The 24,026-nt window shown below is 41.6% G+C and overlaps 1 protein-coding gene across 3 annotated transcripts in view; it reads left to right on the top strand.

Moving 5' to 3' along the window:
* The window catches only part of AMBRA1 (autophagy and beclin 1 regulator 1), a 130,576-nt gene that overhangs the window by 23,173 nt on the left and 83,377 nt on the right, over positions 1 to 24,026 (top strand). For all 3 annotated transcript variants that reach the window (XM_040557763.1, XM_040557764.1, XM_040557765.1), the window contains 2 exons: positions 9,193 to 9,279; positions 15,941 to 16,123. In XM_040557763.1, the coding sequence (XP_040413697.1) occupies positions 9,193 to 9,279; positions 15,941 to 16,123 (270 nt within the window). The remainder of the gene's footprint in view (positions 1 to 9,192; positions 9,280 to 15,940; positions 16,124 to 24,026) is intronic.

Consider the following 24,026-nt stretch of genomic DNA (forward strand, 5'->3'; position numbering starts at 1 on the left):
TCAGCTTTCCTACAAGCAGGGAGAAGCACAAATAGCTTCCCCTCTCTTGGAAGCTGTTCCTTTGTTAGGCTGTCTGCGTCCTGTGCTGTCTGCATGTGGCTTCCCTGCAGCCTCCTGCTCCAACAGCAGCATCATGGGCAGCGTATCCAGGCAGGCTCACCTGATCTGGAGCAGTTGCTTGTGTTCACCTATTAGCTATGTACATTGAGTTCACATACATGTGGTATTCTGTATTGGAGATGACTCTCAGCTTATGATTAATAGTGGTCTTTGACATGCCTAAATTATCTAGCCCCGATTCCTCCATCTTGTTGTCTGGCTTCAGGTAAATAATGTGAAAACAATCTCCTAAGTTTTTTTTTTTCCTTTTGCCAAGAAACAAGCAGTGGGCAGGCTCACAGACCTCCTATTTCAGTTCCACTTGCTCAACTAAATGATTTTTGTAGCTTTCTTGAGTGTGGGGTGGAGCTGGAGATGTTGGCGGTATAATGTGCCTCTTTTTTTATGCTAATATAAACCCTCAATCATTAGATGTGCAGTCACTTACATATATTGCGTGCGTGCGCTTATTTTTCACGCTTTTTATAAATGCACACAGCACAGTGTGCCTGGGGACAATGTGCCCTCATCCAGTTATTTGCTCCCTATTACAGAATCTGGGCTGGAGAATTTGCAGTGGAGCGCACACTTACTGCCTAGTCCTGGAGCCAAGTGGGGAGAGAGAGAGAAGGGGGGGGACCTGTGATCTGACTCTGTAATACAACTGTAACCAAAATAGTGATGATTCTTGATTTCTCCAGTTGAGCCATTCTGGTCTGTTGAATAGCTAACATGCATTTCAAATGTTTTCCACATACATATTTAACTGATTGTGCCAAATGGCTGTTTGTGTGATGATGTAACTGACCCCCTCCCTTGCTCTTCTTGAGAAAGCACCTGCTGGAACTCAAGTCTGTGAATAAACAGAGTTAATTATCTGCCAGGAAACTGACTCATTTTTCTGCTCAGAATGCATTAGTATTAAATCCTTCCCCCGTCTTCATGAAGTGGGAGGGCTGGGGTAAGTGGCTGAATTGTCCTGCAGGTCATCTGTTGACCCACGTCTTTTCATTATTTCAGCCTAAACTAAAAGGAAGTGATTGATGTGCAGAGGGACCTCTGTTTTCATAGCCTTAGAAACCTACAGAGATAACAGTATGGCTTCTGCCCCCTCAGGAAAGACACCTCCTCTTCAATTCCCTATGGAGAAGCGGGAGTCCTATGTAATTATCCCAGAAGCTGACGCAGATCTGCATGCGTGGGTAAGCAGAGCTTTCTGCTGTCCGCACAATCTGTGGTGTTGGGAACTCCCAGAACAAGGAGAATTTGAAGTATACACTCTGCATATGAGGGCAGGTAGAACAACACACCGAAGAATAAAGCTGTCTGCAGGCTCAGGGAGTTCAGCACGTTGGCTATGTTCTGGCTGGGCTTTCACACCTGTTTCCATAACCATGATGACTAGGACCCAGTCTCCTCTAGCTGAATTTCCGATATAATCGCATGTTAGAGTCGAGGTGAAAGGAATGTGATGTCTGTCTGCAGCTTAGCTGAAGTGCCTGTCCCATTCTGAGCACTGTTACAAACCCTGTACTGTAGAGCAAAACAGCCTGTGCAGTAGATCAAGCTGGAGTTGGTATAAATTTCTCTCCCCACCCCAAGTCTTGTCACTGCGAAATGAGTGTACAATCTTTCATTGTTCTTTTAATTTCAGAGTTATTGGCAAACTAATCAATGCTGTCATAGCTGCACTTGACCCTTTTAATGTCTATCACAGATACGTGCTTCCTCTTGCCAGTTGAAATAACACATTAATTATTCCATGGGTGCTGTGTGATGAGGACCTCTGCATAATGATCCTTCATCTTCTGTTCTGATGCATGGCCTTTGTCAGCAAGTGAAGTAATAGATTAAGAATGTGACCTTGGGTCCATTTAGGGAATTTGTCATCTTTCTTAGAGCCGCTGACCTTCCTGCGATGAACTCGAAGGTGCTGTGTAGCTCCTATGGCATCAGGTGGAGGTTGAAGTTCCTAGTCAGAGCACAAACATGCAGTTATAGTAGAATTTATCATGGGTAGTTAAATGGAAGTGGGTAAATGCTAAAGAGTTAACTGTGTTCTCTTGGAACTGTCTGCTCCCTGCTTCATGATTAGAACTCAAATCCCAACCTTTATTTTAACTCTTAGTACTCTTACCTACAGTTCTTCATTTCCCTTAACTGCTCCTTTTCCCTGCACTCTTTCCCATACAAACTCCTTTCTATCCTGGCTGAAGACCTGATGTGCTGTTTTCTGACAAAGAAATGCTTAAAGTTTGTTTTCTACAGGATTCTTGCACTCAATCAGTGAAATGGGAAAATGTTTTTTCATGAGAACTTCTGTTCTATATCCAGCCTGCTTCTCCTCCGGGAAAATAGATTCTGGTTCTCTGACAACTCCACACCTTCAGCTGGGAAGTATGTCTTATCTGTCCCTGGCTACTCTTCAGAGTTATCACGAACTCTCCCAAACAGGCCAAAATGTCCTACAGAGGCCATGTTTAGAAAATATCTCTGATTGCATCTTTGCTGTCACTACATTCCTTTCCTTAGAAAAAGAAGGGAAACTTTATAGTAAAGGTCGTTAACTATTTGGAAGAACTTTAATGCCCCCAAGAAACAAAACAAAAACAAAAAACATAGGATCAAAAGAATGCCTGATGGGGCTTGGATACCCCTGAGAGAGGCAGCCTACCATCTCTAAAATGAGGAGTTCCGTGGCAGAGATGGGAACAAGGGGTTGGAGGAGCAACTCCGAACTGCAAGACTGAGCACTGAGGTTTCCTTCAGTACTGAATTTCTGGGGTTATCTGTCTTTTGTATTTATCTAGGTGTCTACACCTTGTAGGTGGTTACAACTGTCTTAAGAAAAGCATATCCTTCTTTGAACACCTCTTCACTTCTAATCATCTGCTTGCGATCTGCCTTAATTCAGTCTTGATGCCAGGCTCGCTATGACTAACCATAGCCATGAGAAAGTTTGAACAGTCTAGAAATGTGAGCTTAGAGGTATCGGAGTAGATTCTGTTAAGGACTTAATTATAGAAATCATCTTGTCAGGCAATCTTTAGAACTGCATGCTGATTGCTTTTTTATTTTAGGCTTGAATATGAAACTGGTGATAGCAATAGTGTTTTGCTGTTTGACAAGAACTAAAAAAGTTTTGGGGAAAATGGAGCTGTGGAACAAAGTGCCTGATGGTTTCTGCATACGTGACTTCAATTTGCTCTTTGAAATTAGGCAACACAATGCAGAGTTGTCTGGTGAAATAATTTGTCCCTATTCTTCAGAGAGAAGGAAGGGGGGGGGGAAAACAAAACCAGTGGATGGTGTTGGAAGAGGTTTTTGTTTAGCATAGCTTTCTAGTCTTCTACTACGACTGTAAGCAGTCTCCAAGAATTAACTGGACTTGTTAGCAGTTAATGATTGAGTTTAGGATTTGAGAGAGGGTAGCAGTGTTATTGGAGAGCCAGAGAACATTCAGCTGTCTTCACATTTCAGCTTTCTTCTTGTTGTTATGTTAAACATTGTGGTGTCAGAAGAGAAGGATGACTGAAGGGAATCTAGTTTTAAGCTGTTGCTGTGTTTTACATTCGTTAGGAGCGTGTCCATAGGGACAAGTGCTCAGGAGAACCGATTGCTACCTGTAAGTCAGAGGACTGAAAAAGGGATGTGATATGAAGTAGTACAGTAACTTCACTTCCAAATGAGCAGCAGGGAATGTTGTAAAAGCCTTTCCAGGGAAGATGTAAAAGCTGGGGAGGAAGTTGATAAGCTGCTAGAATTGTCAATGTACTTATCCTTCAAAGGATAATTAAGAATTGCTCTGTCTTGGGCTCTCATTGTAGCTGAAGGATGGGATTATGTGTAGGGTAGGAGTGCGTGCCGTCCTTGGAGTGTTTCATTTTATTCATTTACTCTGGTTGTTGGTGTGCGGCAGCTTAGGAGGATGGAAGCTGACTGCACAACCTTTTGGTTTTAGGGAAACTAATCCACAGTGCTGCTTGGTAGTGCTTCTCTTTCAGGAGAAGGGCCCTTCCCTCGGTGTAGTTTGGATAGTAGCACTATGCGGTAAGGCGCCTGCTGCGATAGCACATCTTAAGATCTGGTGTAGGAATTACATGTCACCAGAAATTGTTACTGAGAAGTTAAATTTGCTGCGTTTAAGTGTCTTCTCAAAGCCTGCCTAGATGAATCATTCTGTCCCAAGAGGCTTTGGTGGTGATCCTCGCCCCCGGGGAGCGTGGTACAGTCTGATAGTTGGTGTGCTGTGAGGAGATTGTATCCTGACTTTTCTCCTCCTCAGGCTGCAGCTTCTGGCACTCAGCTGCTTCATTCCTGATAAGTTTTCCTTTTCTGCTCGTAGTGTTCAGCACATCCATGCTCTCCTTCGCTCTCTCATCCAAAGACATGCTGTAACTCAGACCTCGCTTCCTTTTCCCCTCAGTAGTGCGGCTGTTTGCAGACCCAAGTTAATGGAGCGAGCACAGAGCGGCAGTCCCGTAGTTCCTGACATCTGGCAGAAAAGGCATCTGCTGAGATACCAGTGCTGCTGATCAGGGGCCATTTATATCTTCGTGTAGTAGTTTTAAAACAACAATCACAAACAAAAACACACACAAAATACAATCCCCCTCCTCCTATTTTAGCAAGCCGGGCCAGAAGCGTCTCCCAGGGTGAGCAGAGTTAATCTTCATCATCGTGGCGTTGACTGACAACCTGGAGGATGATAATGTGTGATTTTTCCTGGTGAGCGGGGGAGGAGAGTGGAAATTGCAGTTTCGCTGTTAATTGTACTTTAGATGTCATTTGTGACAATTTCATATTGTCTAGACAGATATAGTGGAGCAGTTGCTTCCACAGAGCCTAGTGTTAGCCTGTTATATATCTGGGTAGCAAAAAATGGAGGTGGGGGGCTGCAGCAGGGAAGAGAGTGCAGTAAGCTCCGGAAAAGATTCGGGGGTCAAGCATGATCTACTGAAATATTTCCAAAGAAGATATAAGCAATGTGTATTTCTGTTCTGTCTTTTCATGTCTGTCAGAAACTGTTAGACATTAGTGGCTAGCACTTCCCTGTAACAGAGCTGCTGCTATTTGTCCGTGGATTGTCTTTATTCTACTTAACAGAATTGCTCCTAACCTCAGTGTATATCTTGGCAGGGTATTGGGCTACGTTAGACTGAGCTTACTGAAGACATAGTCTGTGTCTCTTTCAGGACTTAGGATAGCAAAAGCTATGAATACAGCATCAAAGACTTCTATAAAATGCAATGTGACTTACTTTAAAAAACATTTCTTCGCACCTTCCTCAGGGACAGTAGGTTACACTATCACAATCACAAATTAGACACTTTACTGATGATTATAGCAGCGTCCCTTTTATTGAACCCATTTGTCAGTACCAGATGCATTCAGATCTGTAACTTGGACCTCAAGGGCTTAGTCTAGAATGAATTAGTTAATAGATTTTATTCGTGTTCAGTACTCTGGTTTCAGTACAGATTTTGTTATTCGCAGGAGCATTAAGTGCAGAGATCCATCTGGATCTCAGGAGATTGCACATTGCCTTTTTCGTTTTGTTTTTTGCCTACTGTTATATCGGTTGATGCTCACCTGTTTGTTGCTCTTAGTGATTGGAGAGGGCACAGTTGTAGGATAATTAAGAATCAATAGTTGCTAGCAGTTTCTTAGCTGAATTATCTTTGTCCACATGATTTGAATGAGGCCTCACTAAGTGATTTGTATGCCTTGGTGTGGTGTAGTGCAGGTGTCTTTGGTGTTGGCAGGCTTCGAAGGCTCCACTGGCGAGATGATTTCAGCAGAGACTGTTCAACCCTGGCAGCTTAGTCTCAGAGTGGGCCCTATGGGATGATGCTTAACGAAGTGCATTTGTCATCCCTCTCCCCACAACACAGTAACTGCTGGGAGCACCTTCTTAGAGTGCCTTTCTGATTCAGGAGGTGCTCCTAGAGCAGCGACAGCTTCTATTGCTTCACGGGGTGGAGTTGCAAAGGTTCAGGTAAAATCATGGGGCTCTGAGGCCTATAGGAAGTCTGTTTCCCTGGATAACTGGCTGTCGAGTATCAGTCTGTGGCTCAGGCAACTGTTGGTTTGTGTTTTACTTGGTGTTCATTTGAGGTGACACATGCCCTGTAGAGCAAGGTTTTTCAAGTGTTTATTTCAAGGATCAGATGGGGTCTAAACCTGTGAATTGTAGATTTCCCCAAGCTGCTGTTTCAGAGACGAGCAGAGTGTCTTCTGGCACAACTGTACTAGATGCTGTTTCCACACCCTTTTGGTGCCCTCTGCTTGGTCTGTGTTTTGATTTCTTTCAGCTTAGCTGCTGGCTGCTTTCTGAGGGTCATCTAGCTAACTCGATGCTCTTTTTGGGCAATTGCCAGCCTTTCCAAAGGAGAGGGGAAAAAAAAAGATGGAGAATACCTGCAAATGCCTTTCTAACAGATCCTGCTGGGCCATGCGATATGTACTGGTCAACTTCCCTCGTGACCTGTTGACTTTGCTCTGTCATTTAGTGGAGAGAACCCAAAAGGCTGGGAAAGAGGGTGGCATGCGTATTGTATAAGCCCCAAGACTTGACAGCGATGATTTGGACAGTTAGTTGTGTGCACACATCATCTGGGTGCTGTAGGCTTTGCAGGTAAATGGCATCCAGCAGACCACTGGTGCTGTGTGTAGGTTGCTCGTACCTGCAAGATGACAACTGCTGTTTCCAGGGCTGTAAGCTGACTTGGCCCTGCCAGGATCTGCGTGCTGTGGGAGCTCTTTCTCCCAGATGAAGTCCAGCAGGGGTAGTGCTACTGAGCTCTACAGTTGGCAAGTATGGGACTGCTGCTAACACGGGGCAAAGCCTGGCTCCTGTGCCATCTTCTAAAACACTGCTCCCTACCCACCAGCTGTTGGGATACCGGGCAGTGCTTCACGGGCTGGATGTGGTCTGTGGGATGCCACTTGTCTTGCTGCATGCTTGGGGTCTGACAGAAAAAGGAAACTCTCCTGGTTTTGCTGGTTTGAAGCATCTTTTGCAGAACATGAAACCACTGAAACGGACTCTGTTAACAAACTGCTCTGCATTGTTGGAGGGAAGCACTCATGAAGAGATCACGCAGGACTGTTCAGAAGGCTGACAGCCTCAGCACAACAAGGCTGGTGCTGGAGTGCTCTGCATAAGCAGCTCTCAAGAGCAGACTTGAACATGATGATGTTGTAGTGCCAGTAACCCAGTCTCTGAACCCTGAGCTGGTGGCTCAGAAAGGGACCGGTTGACTGAACGGGTAGAATATCTGTTCTGGTCATGCTAAACCATCCACCTCCTCCTCCCAGAAGTAATAATAGCAGTTTATATATAGTGTGAGTGATAGACCTGCAGTCACTACAACCTGTCTAGCAAAACTGTTGTACCATTTGTTCTGGGTTGCCTGCTTTGGCATATATTGACTTCTGTACTTGGAGCAGGAGAGGGTTTGGTAAGCCGGCACTAAAGTATGATAACTTTCTGGGGAGCTGAGGGTTTCCTAATACCTAGTGGTGTTGAAGGTTAGAGCTTTGGACTCAGTAACTTGGGGAATTAATTCATCTCAAAGTTGAGAGATTTAATAACTGTTCTTGGGTAAGACAAATGGTTGCCAAGCAACTTTGTGCCAGGGAGGACAGGATTTCTTCTTTACCTTCGCTAAAGTCCTAGTGCTTTGCAGCAAGTACCAAGCCTGTGGAGCAGATGTGTGCTTTTCCAAGTAACTGGAGCCATCTTTTGCTGTTTCCTGTATTCTGGGTTTAAAATGTAAAAGTCAAGGGTTTTATTTACTTATTTTATTCCTGGAAGGCAATCCAGATTTGTCTTGTGATCCTAATGTGGAGGCTACTACTGGGAAAAACGTCTCTCATTTACATTTATACTGTATATACCTGAGAAACATTCTGGCTGGGCTTGTGCTCTCAGTATCTTCTTTCTTTTGTGATATTTTGACTTGCTGGCTAGAAATGGGAGGTTGGATGTGGATCTGGTCCATCATCCTGCTTCCTGTGTTGACGCTTGCTGTCCTGCATTGCAAATGCTGCCTGCAAAGGAGGTATGTGGGGCTAACGCTGAGAGACTCAAATCTTTCTCGCCGAGTCTGTGTGGGGGTGAATAGAACAGATGTGGTGTTGGATCTCTCTGACTTTCAAACCATAACAATTTTAATTTGGGTTACAGTGACTGGAAAACAGATTTTATCAGGAGTTTCGAGACAAAAAGACTTGAAAGGAAACTCAGCAGCCTTATAAACTTTGGTAGTTGATTTTTTCCACTCTCCACACCCGCCCAAAATCATCTCTCTTGTAAGTGTTAATCTAATGGCTGCAGCAGGCTTGAATGAGTCAGTCTTGAAACAATGCCATCCTCTGCTTTGTGACGAGAAGCTAGATAGAGGTGCATGTAGAAGCCGCGGTGGAGGACATGTTCCTGCTATATACTTTGATTCTGCTGCCTTCATGACTCAGACTTGCTTCTCATGTATTCAAGCTGTCTGGCTGCATTTGCATACATTTGCTTCTTGAGTGAATACTTGGTATCTCTCCCTGTGACTGATTAAGATGCAGAGGAAATGAACTCTTCTGTGTCCAAAAACCTCTCTTTCTGAGCCTTGAGAGTGAGATTGAATGTTTTGCCATGAGTATATGCCAGCAGTGTCCTTAGTGTCTCCATACCAAGCTGTGTTCTTTGTCCTGTGCTCCTTGGCCCATTCTGTGTGTGGCCACCTTTGAGTAGGTATGAATTTGACAGATGGCCAATGCAGTGTTAGTGTCTATGGACCTGGCAAACTGGGATAGCTTGTCTCCAAAGGAAAAGTAGCATCTGCATTTTTCTCTCGAAATTTGGAAGCGTGTTTGGGACCACTCTTCTTACTCGAGGTATTCTTTTTTATAGTGAGAATATTACACTTTGTATAGCTATGTGACAAAAACACTTATGCCATCAGTCAGTGGTTTAGTATGTTGTAGAATTCTCTGCACCAATGGTAGAAATAGTTCTAAGAGACTTCAGCAAGTAGGACATAAATAGGAGGGATGCTCCTGAATGGTCTCTGACTTAGTCATTTGTTTTTTTCTTTTTAGGAGGTTACTGGAGTCTTCCCTCATTTCATTATCTCGCTACGATGGAGCAGGGTCCCGGGAACATCCAATCTACCCAGATCCAGCCAGGTAAGAGCTAAATGCAATTTAAAGGCATTTTAGTTTCATAGGCAAAAGCATTACTTTGGTATAACTCCCTGAATCTTTTGGCAGTGGTCCTAGTATTGGGCCCATCTTCTTCTCAGTGACTTGCCATAGGGACAGGAGGGCAAACCAAATGAGAAGATGTCATCAGGTCTTGAGGAGAGTGACATAAAGAAGAAATTGCTGTTGAAGTAGGCACGTAAGAATTCCTGAAATCATTTGGGATGGAGAACACTAGGTGGCAAGCAGGTCCAATAGTAAAAATGAGATGATATCAATACATTTGAAGTATCTACTGAAGGAAAAAAGAAAGTCTATTAGGGAGTAAGGGTGACTGCAGTAAAGACAGTTAAGAGCTGGTGAGAGCAAACAATGTGCTTGGAAGAATGGAATGTCTCCATAAATGTATAAGTATGAGAAAGCATAACCAGGATGTGAAGTATACTTAACTAAGAATGAATTACTGACAATTATTTCTGAAGAGTCATGAATCATTGACATTAGACATAGGAACACCTGTAGTGCTGCTTAACCTCCAGAAGAGGTGGGAGTATTTCAGAGGACTAGAAAAAGCAAACATGGTAGAGTTATCAAAAATGGAAAGGAGTGATCTTTGCAGTTACCACTTAGTGTATTAAGAAAACAACAGATGGGATAATATGACCTACAGACTCTGTCAGAGAAGATGACAGAATCGTGAACAGCAAGCAGCTTTGGAGGCTTTCAAAGACTAACTTATGACAACAAGCTTTCTTTAGATGGGTTTAACAAAGGTATGAACGAGGAAAATTCAGTAAGTTTTAAATATATCTGATTTAGGCTCTTAAGGAACCTCTGGCATAATTACATGAATTGAAGGTTACTAGGATTTATCATAAAAGAGTGATACAGGAACAATATATCAAAATTAGATATCTAAGTTGCTGAAGGAGGTGCTCTTTTCCGTCTTGTTCTTTTCTACATTGACAGCAACATACATTTTTATATGGACAATACTCTAAGTACAAGTTCTCAAATAAGAGGTGATGTTGCAAACTGGCCACACAGTATAATTATGCTATTAAATGACTCTTTGCTGGCTATCTCTGTAAATAAATCCTTGTAGAGGAGAAATGTTATATTAGGCTTTTTTTCCATCTGTTATGAAGAAACTTACTCTGTAAAGATAATTGAAAGGTTTAGGAAGGGTATAAAGCTGTCTGGAGTGAGATGTAAGTAAGGTGGAGTGTGTTACCCGTATGTGAGGTCACTGGAAAACCTACCTAGGTTACTACAGAATGTCTTGGCAACTGAATGTCAGAATAATGCTGATAAATGTAAAAAGCTTTCTAGTTGGCAATTGATTAAATGATAGAGGGACAAACTCATTTACCCAGAGAGATAAAAATATTTTACAAAGGTCAGTTAAAGGATATTACTACATTCAAGTCAATTTATGAATGCTAAGAGCTGTTAGATGTCTGGAAGTGCATCATGCCTTGTTTTCTGGAATGCGTAATCCAAAGTAGGCAGATTTCTCGAGTAGAGATTGTAAGAGGTGGTTTTGGCTCTCTGGGAACTGCATTTTGAAAAGGAAAAAAGCAGGAGCCTGCCTAGATTACCGAATCTTTTTTCCCCTCTGTCAGACCTCTCCCATGGTGAAGCTCAATAATGTGTGCGAGAAAGGATCCCTGTCTGAGACGTTTCCTAGTAGGAGGAGGAGCATTGTCAAAAGTATTTTTCTACTCGAAGCCATTTTTGAACTGATATGGCACTCTTCATGTTAAAGTTCAATCATTTTTATTTTTTAATCTTGTAGAAGGTATAGTAACTTGAGTTTAAAAGGAGCTTTGGAAGCTTTTGGAAGAACAGTCCAGTGTTGAAACTTTTTCTAAGAGGCTAAATTTGTTCCACTCAGTGTCACTTAGTCTTTTTCAGAGGATGAGGTACATAATGTTAATTGGCATGAGCTAGAAATTTGAGTGGGGTAAGATCAGAGTCTTCCTCCACAAATCTCGTTGTGCGAGGCTACTAAGATCTTTTTAATTGTCCCTTGACCTTGTTAGAACCTTGTTAGAAATTGGCAGGGGATGGGTGTATAATTAAATGGGATGTTTCTCCATTTGAGTTTTCTGTAGCATCATAAGTTTGTAACAGAGAAGTTAAAACTTCCAGATGTTCTTCAGTAACAAAGTTGAAAAAGTGAAACAAAGGTGAAATGAACTCTCTCTCTATCTCCTTAAGACCAAGCTGTCTCAGTGGATTTTTTTTAATTCCCATTCATGCTCTGAAGAATTTATTTTTCAGTCTGTATGGTAGATGTGTCTATGCATCTAGTCTGTAATGGTGCTATGTTTGAATAGCCTAGGTCAGGAGTGAGGCACAGAGAACATTTTTGAAGTTCCCTTGGCTTTTGAATGAATATTCTGATGTGGACTGCTGCAGCCCTTCTCAGTGGCCTTGCTGAACTTCTCTAAGGACGGCTTGGCTGTTAGGTCATTCTCCACAGCTTCAAGATACACTAAGCTCAGAAAACAAGCTGCAGAGGAATCAGAACTGGTATCAAAAGAACATACATATAATATTATTTTTTAAGTAGAGATACTCAAAGATATTCTCAGACTACATACGTAAAGCAACACAGGAGCAGTTGTTAGATACATCTCTAGAAAAATCTAAGCTGTTAAAATAGTTGCTGGGAAAGAGATGCTTGGCTTGGCAGGCCTGACTGTTGCCTGAGTCTAAGGCTAAAGAGGAATGGAAGCAACCAAATGGTGGAGTCTGTTATCAGCACTGCCTTCAACTGAAGGGTTAGTGGTGCGTATGCTGCTTTAATGATCACCGAAGAAATCAAAGTCACCAATCAGGTAACTACTTTAAAACATGTCTGCTGGCTGAGAGACACTTAGAGGCGTGGGCTCTAACAATGGCAGTGAATATTCTGGCCATCAGCATGAAGGCAGGGTAGATGAGTGGTGTTGGTACTTGTGAAGGATCAGGGAGCTCAGGGCAGGGCAGAGTGCTGCCCTTGGGTGCAGATAGGCTGGTTCTTGCTGTGGCTAGTCCGGGTAACTGGGCGTAGACATCCTTGTTGAAGTTCTTGTGAATTTTAGTTTTCTTTCCTTTGAAAATGCTAAAATGGGGAGGGTGAAGAGAAGCAGCCCTTGTTTAAAATTTTTCATATTATCTGTAAATATGTCCAGCCTGTTTGGATTTCTGACTGTATTTGAGGACGCTGCTATGTAGTAGCTCTTGCTCTAAATGGCATCATGAGTATTAAAGAAAGGTATTTGAACTTCACTAATGTTAGCAAAATGTTTCCTTTGGTTAATTCTCTCTTCCTTCAAGTTCCTCTTCTCGCTGGCCAGCCAGCAGCACTAGGTGCCTAGTTAGAGCCCTGTTTCTCGCCGACATAGTTGTTGGGTGAGACAGAAGCTGTTTGGTTCTGTTTTTTGCACGGCAGCCTTTCTCCCACTCAGCGCCTTGTTCTGTGGCTGTCATGTGTGGCAGCATCGTCTCTCCTACTCTGAACCATCTGCTTCAGTAAACAGGGTCTAGTCACCTCAGAGACTAGGTTAATTCAGCTCCTGCGGTGCTGTCAAATACAGCCTACTGTCCTGGGCACTCAAACTTGGTTTAAGAATTGCTGGATAAACTTTACGTGTGTTTTGCTGCAGCTTTATTAGAAGCACAGGTGAGAAATAATTGAATCAAGTGGTCTGCTGCAACTGGCTTGTGTTTAGCCTGCTGGTAAATGAGCTTCAGTCGGGCTGATGTACACTTGTGTTCAGTAGCTGAATGAACTGAAGAGGTATGTTTAATGTTAAACAGTATTTCTTATGCTGCTTTGCAGCCTTCTCCTCCCTCCAGGACAGCTAAATCTCTTATGTTGGTTCTCAACTCTGATTCTGATTTGTGTCATAACCATATTCCAAACAGAGAGACATCCTGACAAATACTTTTTTTTGGCTGTGCATGCGCAAGCACTCATCTGCAAAGATTAGTTCCTTAGCCTGTTGCTTTGAATATGTTTCTCCCTTGCCCTTTGTATGTTATCACTTGCACCTTCCTGTGTGTCAGACTTAAGCTTCTTGTCTTACCTTCGGAAATCCTCTTCACTGTCTATCCATTGTACTTACCATGTGCTGTTGGGAAGCTGTCTGGCTTCTGGTCATCCATTATTGCCAGTCTTTGCTGCTTATTCTTTCTTGTGCTTCACACAAGAATCATGGTGTTTTCTCTTGTGGTGTCTTCCATGACTTCAGAATACTAAACAGCTGCAAAACTTCTTCACATCCTTCTGTAAAAAATCTCCCTTGGTGTGCTGTTAACAAAGAAAGTTCCAGTGATTGGACTGCTGAGAGCACTCTTCATGTCTTCCTGTATTGCCTTGCTTCTCTACCTGTTCATATTATGCTGTAGACTTGTTTTTTTGGCATTCACAGAGACTTTGGATTATGCAAAAGAGCAGAGAAGAGAACAGCTTCTTGTTTTTATCTGCTGGTCAAGACCAGGTTGGACAAAGCTCTGGGCAACCTGGTGTAGTGGGTGGCATCCCCCATGGGACTGGAACCAGATGATCTTTAAGGTCTTTTCCAGCCCAAGCCATTCTATGATTGCTGTAAAGCCTTGCTGGTTTATCCTTGGTGTATTAAGTCTTCAGAGGAGTAAAGAGAAATGCAATGTTCATATAGCAAGGTCTTCTACATTATATAAGCGTGAGCAGCTTTAACTCATCTAACAGTGCGTAAAAGGTACAGGAGGCATCCAAAACAAAGTGCATGTGTATGGTTCCCTTTACCACTTTTCCTGTGTGGTGAGTACATTTAGAGACCCCATAGCCTGTATTCTGTCTGTAAACTTCCCATGCTAAAGAAATAAGAGACTGGTAGGGTGCAAGGAGCTTACCTTGCAGAAGAGGCATCTCTTAGTCTCTACACGCTTCTTGTCACCTTCTCTTTTGCTCATGTGCCATGAACGTATGGAGGAATGGGAGATAGATTGTATTAATGTTGTTTTGGCTGCAGACAACTATCAAGGACAATCAATCTCTTGAAGAATTAGTATGTCATTCTCATGCTGCTCTGGGGAGCAGTCTCTCAAAATACTATTAAATAGTTTTCCATTGAAATATGACTTTAGGGATAGTAGCAGAGCACTTTATCAGACCTGGTATGATTGTTTGCTGCTCATGCTGATGGATGTGAATCTATTCATGTATTACTGCTAGTACATCACCATAGAGCCAGCACAGCTCTGGAAGGAAAAAGTCTTCCATGCTGTATTATCTAAGGATGATTATGGAGTAGCATTTTGTTACTGGTTGTAGCATAACACAAACTTTGTAGTGGTAGTCACTGGAAAGGTGAATTTATCCTTTCTCTTGGTTCTCATGGCTGACAGCAATGTCTGTTTTAAAGAGTTTAACTCAAAGCTCTGTTCTGAAGATGAATAGCATTGGTAGAAGGCTCACCTCTTGTGTGATTGAAAAAAAAACATATATATTTATCTCTCTATTAACCCCTGGAATTTGCTGTTTGCTTGTTTTTTCTTTGCTTTTTTCTTTGTTTAAAGCTGCTCAAATTTTCATCTGTAGATAAAAAAAAAAAAAATAGGGCTGTGCTGCCCATTATCAGTCTCTTGCCCATGGTGCCTTTATAGAAAATGAGATCGGTGCTTGCCAGGGTTGTGAAAATATAGTCTGTTAACTTGCATTGGTTAAAAAGAACAATATCAAACACATGGAATGTGGGAACTAGACATTAATCCACCTATTCCTTTAATATCTAAGCTGTTGGGTTTTTGTTTCTCTCTCTTCCCCCTCCCCTCCATTAGGTCTCAAGTCTAGCTCAAATAAGGCTGAAGAAATGGTTATTTAAGTATCTGAGGTCTCTGGACTTTAATACTGAGTTACTGTCTCAGACTGTGCTAGAAGTTGTGGATGTGCGTAGGACGGGGAAAGAGCACGTTTTTACCCATTTAGTACCAAGGAGCTGGGTAATGCTCATGCATGACAGCTGATGCAAACAAAGGCCAAGTTCTGCCTGTGGAAGGATTAAGAGTTAATTGCAGAGGAAAGTGGGACTCAGGCTTTTAATCACTGTGCTGCTCTCACAACATGTAGTGGATCTAATGAAATTGTCATTATATGAAAGCCCTACTGTTTGGATTAAAAAATATTTAAAGCTGTTACACCCTTTTTCCGACTTGATACTTGGTGGTTCTTCCATTAAGTACCCTTAAAACACTACCACCTTTATTCAGTATTTATTTGAACAATGCTGCTCTTTGGCATTGATAGCAGAGTTTACATTGGGAGTGGGCTTGATTCTTACCAGGGATGCTTGCTGGGATTAGTTTTGTGTACTGGTAATAAACGAAGAATGGACTCCAGAGAAGAAAACTCTGAGCTGTGGGTGAGGTTTTTGTTTACAGGTACTCTATAGTACTTCTGTTTGCAAAACAAGGAAGTCACGTGGGTGTGAAGAGTATAAAGGGAAAATTGGTCCTACTTGTTTTCTTTATTCACACTGTCTTACTCATGCATAAAACACAACCTATTTTGTGATATGCTGCTACTGTCCTGGAACCTGGAGCTCCAGAGGAAGAACAGGGCTGGCTGTCATTCTATGCTTTTGTAACAAATGACTGTCTCTCTCTTGCTCAGGTTGTCTCCTGCTGCATATTATGCTCAGAGGATGATTCAGTATCTTTCCCGGAGGGACAGTATTCGACAGCGCTCTATGCGATACCAACAAAACCGTCTCCGCTCTTCCTCCTCCTCTTCTTCCACTTCAGAAAACTCAAGCCCATCTGTAGAGGGAAATGACCTGGAATTTGAAGATTTTGAGTAAGTGTGCGTGCTGCCTTGCCCTCTTGCTACTGCATGTTGTCAGCACAAGACTACTTTGTGGCTTCCTGCTGCTTAACATGCGAAGACATCTCAGGCTTCCTGTAGGAACAAGATAAGTTTGTCATTCAATGAAAACTGATTGCTACACATGGATCTTGTCATTTCTGTTATGAAAAGTGAAAGAGGCTTTAGGCAACCTTTGGCACATCAGACTATCTCAACCAGATATAAAGGACTGGTTAAACAAAGGAAAGGAGAATCTTGTCCTCTCATGGAACTGATGAGGAGCCAAGAGTTTATTAGAGCTTTCAAGTCTTGAGACAGAACAGGAGCCCCAAAGAGGCTTTGCTGGACTTAGTTATTTGATCTAAGGCTATGAGAGACAGCCAGCATGTTCTGTTACTTTTACTTGCTATATCTGCACAACTTTGTCAGATGAGCTGAAGTTTCTGGGATTGCTTTTTTGGAAGACTCTGTGATTGTGAATCTGTGTTAAGGCTTAATTTCCTGTAAGGAGAGCAAATGGCCTCTAGTGTCAAAGTGAGGAATGGCCCTGCATCCTAACCTTAAAACAGTGCTCCCGTAAGCCACTGTATTTCTTTCTGAGCAGTTCTGACAAACTTTTTAAAATCTGTTCTTCAACATCTGCTTTTGGACTTTGAGGTATCCAGCGTGATCTCAGTGAACAAACTTATAGCAAATCCTTTCCAATAAATGGTATTAGAGTAATGGACTGTTTGGATGACATGGAGACCAAAAGCTCAGGCATTTAGATTAAAATCAATTTTAGCAGAAAAGAGAATATGACCCTTCAAATCTGTCTTCAATCATTGCCTTTAAATATGAGATTTTTCCCTTGGTACTTCAAGTATTTCACTTTTTTTTTTTGCCCCTTTGTGTATATTGAGCTTAAAACATGGGATGGTTCTGAGCAAGGTTATAAAAGTAATCTATGGAGAGTGTGTGGTGGAAAGAAAGCCGTGTTTGACTGAGAGGAGCTGTGAGCCCCTCAAAAGTCTGGACTCCTACATTGTTGCAGCCAGCAGAGGATGCTGTCAACTTTGCTACTGCTACAACTTTGATGTTTGCTTGCTGCAGTGGCACATGCTTGATTGAGATGGCATGATGCTAAACCTCCGAGCTTCGTGTCAGGGTGAAGTCCCTTTATAAAGGACACTGGTAAAACTAGCTATCCCAAAAAAAAGTATGATGATAATCCCTTTCTAGCTTTTAAGTGGTGGTAGAATATTTTTTTTTCTGGAATATTGTTCTGTTAAGCTGTCATTTCATGCTTTGGCAATTAAATATTCAAAAGTACAGGTTTGAATGAATGTCTTCCCCTGTCACTGTGGCCTTGTTTGTGTAAGATGTAAATGAAGGAAGATAGTACAGAGTAGTCACTGACTAGTAGATTTTCCCAAGCAGCTTCAGGCCTGGAAAAGCAGATGTGGTGGTTGCTGGGCCAATTTTGTAAGGCGGGTACTTCATGAGCACAGATCTTTATTTCTTGTGTTCCGTTCCCTTTGTCTGGGGCTATTTGTTCTGTCAGGAAAATAAAAGCTGGTAGGTTTTCCATTCACAGAGCAAGGCAAATACCTGCAGAGAAGTGTGCTCCCCTGCAGATAATATTCGCACAGTGAGAGCACCCAGTCAGGGAAGCAATTCAGTCAGCCATGCTAAGGTTGTCTTTCATTTCATACTGAGCAAAGAGGAATGTTTATTCTGTACTGTGCACTTGCCGAATTTGTTGGCTGAATATTTCATACTGAATTCTGGTCTATGCATTCAAGACATTCTTTTTCCTTCCCTGCTTCATTATTTCCCCTGATTGCTTAGAGAGAGCTGCTGTGCAGGGTCCTTAGAGCTGGAACTTGTCTCGTGATTAATTTGATGTCTTCTGTTGACACTTCACAATGGAATCTCTTAAAAGGAATAGAAAGAACTCTATATGACTCCTGCATTGCTTCATTCTTGTATTCTCACCCGAGCAGGGTCATGTATCTCTTTCTTGCCCTAGTCTAGATGCTCTGTTATTCCTGTTTCTCTAGATCTTGTGCGTGACAGTGTGTTGCTTCTGTGTCTAGCTGTATGCAGCTCATGCTTTTCTCCTGAAATCTAATGAACTTCTATTAATGTAAAATCAATAGCAATTTGTCTTTGATGCTTTATCTTTCTAAACTGGTTAATGTAATAGGTAAATATTCTCTCTTTTTTCTCCTGATTTCTAGGAAAATGAAAGGTGGATGTAGCATTAGACGACAGGTAGTTTTACCATATGTAAAGCTGTGGGTGAGGAGCAAGCCCTGTGCTTGCTCAGGGTGCCCACCAGACAAGCCACCCTTAGCTCTCATCTTCTGTGGGGTTTTGAGGTTTCCTCTCCTCTAAGAAGAGGAGATATATCTTTTCAGCTTTGCTTACCTGATAACCTAGGGATGTGAGCAACATGTTTTCTGTGCTGTGTGTGCATATAGCCTATAAAGTTAAGCTAAAGCCTCTATTCCTGTGTGCCAGTCTCTTGATGCCATTTTCTCCAGAACACATGCATTTTCTCCAGGATCTCATTTGAATTCATTCATAAATACGTTTAGTTTGTGGTAGACAAACACTACAGCTATTACTAAAAATGTGGAGTAGAGTGTTTTTTATAGGTATTAGTAATATCCTTTCATTACACCAGCTGCTATGGGTGGGGAGAGGAGGGAGACACAAGCTATACCTGTATTATTTGGTCTAATAAGATATTATCTCTCTGCATGCACTGCCTGTGTTTAACCTGTCACTGTTGTCATCTCAGTGCTTATTGAATACAGCTGACAACTGTAAACTTAGTCATGTCTGCATGAAAGTATTTTATACAGGCTGTAATATATATCCAGATTGTAATATTAGGTTATTAACAGATAAATTGATACGAGTGGGTTTTTAGGTTAGCTTTAACAAAATTGCAAGCTAAAATGAAAAGGCTTCTTTTATTCTGGGATGAGAGTCTGTGTGGAGAATGACGTCACTTTATTCTTCCAGAATAACTGGTAAAAATAGGTTCTCTGTAGACAAGCCATAGATGTTGAACTTTATAATTTCAAGGTCTTTTCAAGTGTCTTATGTTTGGAACACATAGTAAGTTTAGATTTATAGAGCTTAACTGTCTTTTAACTCCTTCAATATGTTTGACTGGGTTGCTTCCAGTGACCTTTAGTTTGGAATAGTGATGATGTTGGAGACTGTGGATGGTGCTTCTAGGACTCTTTAGTTATTGCATGCTAATATTTTTTTCACATGTAATTCTAAATATGGGAAAGAATACAGGTTCTTCAATCTGTCAGACTGAAAACCAGATATGTAGAACGGCACACCACCTTGTTGTCTGAAAGCCTTGCTCAAATCCTTCACTTCAGTTCCATAAAGGATTTCAAGCCAAGGCTAAAGCTGTGGCTTTGGCTGACTCCTCTATCTGCTTTTGAGAGTAGGCAGCCTGGTAGAACATAGTTATGAAGAAGATTGGAGACTGCACTTTGTTCACATCTGCAGCTTTTTCCCTTTCTATCCTTTCTCTTTCCTTTCAGGAAAATCTGTGTTGGGGTAGCTCCATTCAGTTCTGTCATTGTCACAGAGTAGGAAGGTCTTTACTGTGTTGTCTCTATGCAGCAAGAAGGGCTTCACCTCACATGCTTCAGAACATCTTTTGGTGCTTTATCTTTTTGATTTCTTTTGAGACATTCCTGAGCACCCAGACAGAGAACACGAGCACGGCAGACACTGTTTTGCTGAGACCATGATGGATGCTCTCTGCTAAGCAGGAGACTATTTCCACAAAAACAGATGTTGAAAGCTGTGGAAAGCTTACAGGGTTCAGGGTGAGATTGTTTAGCTTTCTTTGTCAACTTTAAATCCTTTCAGTTAAGGCATTTTCTGGACTTATGCTTGCGGTTTCTCAGATGGGCATCTTGCAGGGATCTCTTCTTCATTAGTGAGAGTATCCATGGTGTGTGTCTTCTGCCAGTCCTGGTTTCCTTATTGATGCTGTCTCAGCAAGTTTCCTCCAATAGTCTCTTGCTTTAAAAGGTTCTACAATTGAAACCTGCCAGTTGACTGACACTTCATTGGAGCCGAATGTTTCACTTTTGGTTTCTTGAATGTGACTTTAGTTTATTTTGGAGGGTAGCATGGTAGATGTTCTTCCCCTCTTCCGTAGGTCAAGTGTTTGTGTCAGGAATCTGTTTTGTGCCATAGTCAGTGCTCTGCCTCAAGCTGGCATTTTGGTTTAACTTATTTTATATGTTAAGTAGAAAAGTTCATGGCTAGCTTGCTTAATGGCCCAGGTGGAAGGAGATCTTGTGAAGTTTGAGTGAAAGAGGGGAGAAGGGTTTGAGAAATATTTACTGAAATATTTTTTTCCCTACGCTTATGAAGGAATTCCATGCTGATTTATAAATCCAGTTTCTGCCTCTTCAGTCTGTCTCTAGATTTTTTAGTTTGCTGGAGATGCGGAACAATTAAAGCACTAATCTGTAGAAATGCAATCACTTCACAATGCACCTGCTGTTTTCACTTAGCACATCAACTACTAAGAGCACACAGCAGAACTGACTTTTTGTATGCAGTTGTTCTCTTTACTGTCCTCCTTTACAGCTGTCCACCTTGCATTAATGTATTTCAGAGAGCTTTTTCCTTCCTGTGACAACCTTCAACTTCTGCAAAAGAAACTCCGTAAAGTAGCAATCTTTTTTTTTTTGGCAGTAGAAAGGAGAGTTTAGAATAGCTAAAGTTTTTCTGAGACCTGAAGCAAGTATGGAGACTTTGATCTGCAGCTCCAGAACAGCAGCTAAGAGCAATTCAGTCCTTATGGAGAGAAAAGTGCAGGGAATGCAAGGCGTAAGGAAAAAAGGTTACTGTGTAGTGTGACTCTATAGCTTAACCTGACACTTCAGGATGGATGGGATGACACGTGCTCGATTCTAATATGTTGTAGTGAAGGTTGGTAAGAGAGATGACTTAATCAGTGATCACCTTTTGGTGTAGTGGTAGAAAAGTAATGTATCCGATCCGTGAGGTTTATTAAAGCAATTAGACTTTGTTTCCTTCTTACTGATCCAGATAAGGTTACTTCTTAAAATCCAGGTGTTTGTTTGAGGTTAACAAAAAACATGCCAGGAGGTGGGAAAATAAATAAGGGCTCTAAGTGTCACTTAAATGTTGATGGAAAAAGATTTTTAGGATCTTTGCACCTGTGGAAAAAGCAGTGGTTTCTTTCTGGAAGTCTTAGATGGAAAGTTTGTCATCTCTCTTACTTGAGCACCTACAAATAATATTCTTGTTGGTGTTTTGTTACTTGAGTTCAGATAAAGATATAAAAACAGTATTGTTATTAGTTGCATGTTAGCTGCCTTTGTTGTTGTTTTCTTCCCAGAGCCCTTTTATCTGTGCTTTTGATGCTGTCTCCTCTGCTTCTGTTTCTCAGCTCGCATGGCTCAGCCTCATTGATTTTGATGAAGATGGACCTTCTTAAAAGGACCTTCTTAAAAGTGGCTGAAAGCCAAACTGAATTTTGTGGAACTCGGTGGTCGCTTTGTTCTTTTTCACGCTGGTATAGGTGTCTGGAGCAGTTGGCACTGGGACATTGTTTCTAGATACATAGCAATTTATGTTAATTATATTCATCATCTTAAACACAGTTGCAGGCTAAGAATGCTAACAAGTCCAGGGTGAATGGGAATGATACTGAACCTATTCTTTGAACTTCACTTTTCAAGGATTAGTGAGTGTCTTAGTTTGGCTTACGATATACTTGTAGTAGCCTGCAGCTTCATTTTCCTTGTTCTTTTTATCTTCATCTTTTGTGACAGTCTTTTATATTCTCCTTATCTTGGTCTTAATGTCTAATAATACTGCCTGATGCAGTGACAGGGAATGGCTTTCCTTAGAGTAGCACTGCAGGATATTGCTAACCTCTCCAGCATAATGCTGTGTGACCATTAAGTCAGGTTCCAGTGAGGCAAGTGTAGTGGTGAAGGAATAGCAGGGTGGTGAAGGAATGACTGCCTTTTGGAAGATGATAGCTGCTAGAAAAGCTCACATCATATTCCATACTGTATGTCGCCTGGGCTTGTGGAAACAGTCTTGATGTCAAGATGGTACCCTTCTTTTTTTTTCTGCCACTTAAGCTACTTAAAAGCTGTGTTCATTGTTTTCCTTTGCTTTGATTTTGTATCTGTGAAACTCTTAAGTCAAACAAGGTCACCTCGTAAGTGATGTCTGGTGTTGATGAGAGTGATTAGGAAGCAAGCTGTTTTTAGTTTGTTGCAGGCTATGCAGAGCAGGCAGTGGTTAGCATTCTGCAAGCCTGTAGACCTGACAGATTAGGGTTGATTGTGCAGTTATGTTTTCATTTCTGTTTCTCCTAGAAGAGCAGCATTGTGATGGTGCAATGTGGCTGGGTTTTTGTTTTGTTTGTTTTGTTAGTGCTTGCTTCTGACATTTTTTTCCAGTATGGAAGTCCGATGGGGAAGCTGATGCATCTTTGCTCTACGAACTGTATTCAATTAGCACCAGATGAAGTTTACAAGTGATTAGAATTAGCTATTGTGGTGCCTTCCCTTCTCACATTCATGTTCGAATGCTTGAAAATGCCCAGTAAATGGGTCTCAAAGGAAAGGTGATTGTAATGTTGGATGCTCTATTTGTTTTTATAAAACATTGAATGCTAGTTCATATAAAACGTAGTATGGTAGTTCCAGGCTGGGGAGTAGGGATTCTCTACCTTTGTCTGGCTTTGGTTTGTTGTCCAAGGATTCAGTGTAGCTATGGAGCATATCAGCCTTGTTCTAAAACGTGTCATCTATTTGCATACCCGCCACACAGTGAGATGATTAGAACAGAGACAACTGGTGCTCTGCACCTAGATAAGAGCAAGCGCTTCATTGTGATTCAAAATTAGTCTTTCTCTGAAACGATTAATCCTCAGCATTTAACAGGCAAGCGCTGCTGTTTCTCTTGACCAGGTGATAAATCCTCTCTTATGTGATGCTTGTCTGGAGCACTTGATCTTCTGAAGTGCCATTTTTAATCTTGTAAATACATTTCCCCCCTGAACGGCCCTCTAAGAGGTAATCAAGGCTGGAGGTTTTGTTTCTCTCTGGTCAGGAGAGCCATTAGTAACACGGCAATCTGCAGCACTACTGCTGTTTTATAGGAAGTTTTAGCTGATAAATGCATGTAAGTTTTCTCTGGTGTTCCTTTGAAAAAGCTGTTAGTGAAAGACTGACATTGAAGCCTTCAAAAGAATATAGGAGAATAGAAGGGCACCATGTCTTGAGTGACTTACCTAACTTCATCAACTACCATATTAAATAGTTGTGTTTCAAGTCTATTCTTCTAATTCCTGTCTCTCCAGCTGGGCAACGCTGCTCTTTCCAGTTCCTCTAATATTTTTATTCTTCAGTTTTGTTGGGCTTCCACTGTTATACCTGGGAGTCTGTTCTATGGTCCAAATAGTGCTAGGAAAGGCTTTTTGTGTAGCAGATGCTTCTTTTTGCTTAATTTTTTTAGTTCTTTTTTTTATCTGCCTTAATTACTTCAATAATGGTCATATCCTTCAAAGATAGGTAGATTGATGTATACCTTTAATTTTACTAGGTTATGTATATTATTTTAATTCTGTGTCTTCATCCTCTTAATGTCTGTGGACATCAATACTTGTTACCGTTTTTGGTATGCCCAGTGCTCCTTCCTTACTTATTTGTACCTATGTGTGGGGAAAAAAACTCTGCTCAGAAATAAGTCAGTTATTTTGAGTCTTTTCTGTTAAACATATTCCTATTTTTAGGTGAGATGCTGTTGTTCTCAGAACCATAAGTAGGGTGGGCCCCTTTTCCTAACAATGAGTGTTCAAATTCCCCAAGAC

This window comes from Cygnus olor, chromosome 5 (assembly GCF_009769625.2).
Source record: "Cygnus olor isolate bCygOlo1 chromosome 5, bCygOlo1.pri.v2, whole genome shotgun sequence".
Taxonomy (NCBI): Eukaryota; Metazoa; Chordata; class Aves; order Anseriformes; family Anatidae; genus Cygnus; species Cygnus olor.